Below are 2,500 nucleotides of genomic sequence, written 5' to 3' on the forward strand. Positions count from 1 at the left end.
AATGTGTGTGTGTAGTATGTGTGTATATAATGTATGTATAAGTGTGTGTATGTAGTGTGTATATAATATATGTATATGTGTGTGTAGTATGTAGTGTGTATATAATATATGTATAAGTGTGTGTGTAGTATGTAGTGTGTATATATATATATGTATAAGTGTGTGTAGTATGTAGTGTATATAATATATGTATAAGTGTGTGTAGTATGTAGTGTATATAATATATGTATAAGTGTGTGTGTAGTATGTAGTGTATATAATATATGTATATGTGTGTAGTATGTAGTGTGTATATAATATATGTATATGTGTGTGTAGTATGTAGTGTATATAATATATGTATAAGTGTGTGTGTATGTATGTATAAGTGTGTGTAGTATGTAGTGTGTATATAATGTATATATATAATGTATATATAAGTGTGTGTGTATGTAGTGTGTATATAATGTGTGTATATATATAATGTGTATGTATATATATAATGTGTATATAATGTGTGTGTATATATGTGTGTATATAATATATGTATAAGTGTGTGTGTGTAGTATGTAGTGTGTATATAATGTATGTATAAGTGTGTGTATATGTATATAAGTGTGTATATAATATATATATAAGTGTGTATAGTATGTAGTGTGTATATAATATATGTATAAGTGTGTGTATAATGTATGTATATGTGTGTATATAATATATGTATAAGTGTGTAGTATGTAGTGTGTATATAATATATGTATAAGTGTGTGTGTATGTAGTGTGTGTGTAATATATGTATATGTGTGTAGTATGTATGTGTATATATATGTGTGTGTATGTAGTGTGTATAAGTGTGTATAGTATGTAGTGTGTATAATATATGTATAAGTGTGTGTAGTATGTAGTGTGTATATAATATATGTATAAGTGTGTGTGTGTAGTATGTAGTGTGTATATAATATGTATAAGTGTGTAGTATGTAGTGTGTATATAATATATGTATAAGTGTGTAGTATGTAGTGTATATATATATATAAGTGTGTGTAGTGTGTATATAATATGTATAAGTGTGTGTGTGTAGTATAGTGTGTATATAATATATATATAAGTGTGTGTGTGTAGTATAGTGTGTATATAATATATGTATAAGTGTGTGTGTGTAGTATGTATGTGTGTATATATGTATGTATAAGTGTGTGTAGTATGTAGTGTGTATATAATATATGTATAAGTGTGTGTAGTATGTAGTGTGTATATAATATATGTATAAGTGTGTGTGTGTAGTATGTAGTGTGTATATAATATATGTATAAGTGTGTAGTATGTAGTGTATATAATATATGTATAAGTGTGTGTGTGTAGTATGTAGTGTGTATATAATATATGTATAAGTGTGTGTGTAGTATGTAGTGTGTATATAATGTATGTATAAGTGTGTGTAGTATGTAGTGTGTATATATATGTATGTATAAGTGTGTGTAGTATGTAGTGTGTATAATATATGTATAAGTGTGTGTGTAGTATGTAGTGTGTATATAATATATGTATAAGTGTGTGTAGTATGTAGTGTGTATATAATATATGTATAAGTGTGTGTAGTATGTAGTGTGTATATAATATATGTATAAGTGTGTGTGTGTGTAGTGTGTATATAATGTATGTATAAGTGTGTGTGTGTAGTATGTAGTGTGTATATAATGTATGTATAAGTGTGTAGTATGTAGTGTGTATATAATATATGTATAAGTGTGTGTGTGTAGTATGTAGTGTGAATATAATACATGTATAAGTGTGTGTGTGTAGTATGTAGTGTGTATATAATGTATGTATAAGTGTGTGTGTGTAGTATGTAGTGTATATAATATATGTATAAGTGTGTGTAGTATGTAGTGTGTATATAATATATGTATAAGTGTGTGTAGTATGTAGTGTGTATATAATATATGTATAAGTGTGTGTGTGTAGTATGTAGTGTGTATAATATATGTATAAGTGTGTGTGTAGTATGTAGTGTGTATATAATGTATGTATAAGTGTGTGTGTGTAGTATGTAGTGTGTATAAGTGTTTGTACTATGTAGTGTGTGTGTAATATATGTATAAGTTTGTGTGTGTGTGTGTGTGTGTGTGTGTGTGTGTGTGGGAGGGTTGTGTAGTATGTAATGTGTGTATATATATAAGTGTGTATAGTATGTAGGTGTGTGTGTGTGTGTGTGTGTGTGTGTGTGTGTGTCTTTGTGTGCCCGTGTGTGTCTGTGTCTATAGGTGGGTGTGTGTGTGTGTGTACCTGCTGAGGAAGCCGTGTTGGTAAAAGGTGTTACAGGCTTCAGGAAAAATATCCAGGAAGCAGTTAACAGTGGTGCAGGTGTCACACAGGTACAACACCTGGTCTGCAAGATCCTACACACACACACACACACACACACACACACACACACACACACACACACAGATGTGGCCTGGTAAATTATTTAACACAACAAACCAACTGAGCAGTGTGTGTGTGTGTGTGTGTGTGTGTGTGT

General features: G+C 29.7%; 1 protein-coding gene across 1 annotated transcript in view; it reads right to left on the reverse strand.

Moving 5' to 3' along the window:
- ascc2 (activating signal cointegrator 1 complex subunit 2) overlaps window positions 1-2,500 on the reverse strand; it is a 13,436-nt gene that overhangs the window by 7,296 nt on the left and 3,640 nt on the right. Inside the window, exon 8 of the mRNA XM_046842176.1 lies at window positions 2,263-2,375. Within this exon, the coding sequence (XP_046698132.1) occupies window positions 2,263-2,375 (113 nt within the window). The remainder of the gene's footprint in view (window positions 1-2,262; window positions 2,376-2,500) is intronic.

This window comes from Silurus meridionalis, chromosome 27 (assembly GCF_014805685.1).
Source record: "Silurus meridionalis isolate SWU-2019-XX chromosome 27, ASM1480568v1, whole genome shotgun sequence".
Classification (NCBI taxonomy): Eukaryota; Metazoa; Chordata; class Actinopteri; order Siluriformes; family Siluridae; genus Silurus; species Silurus meridionalis.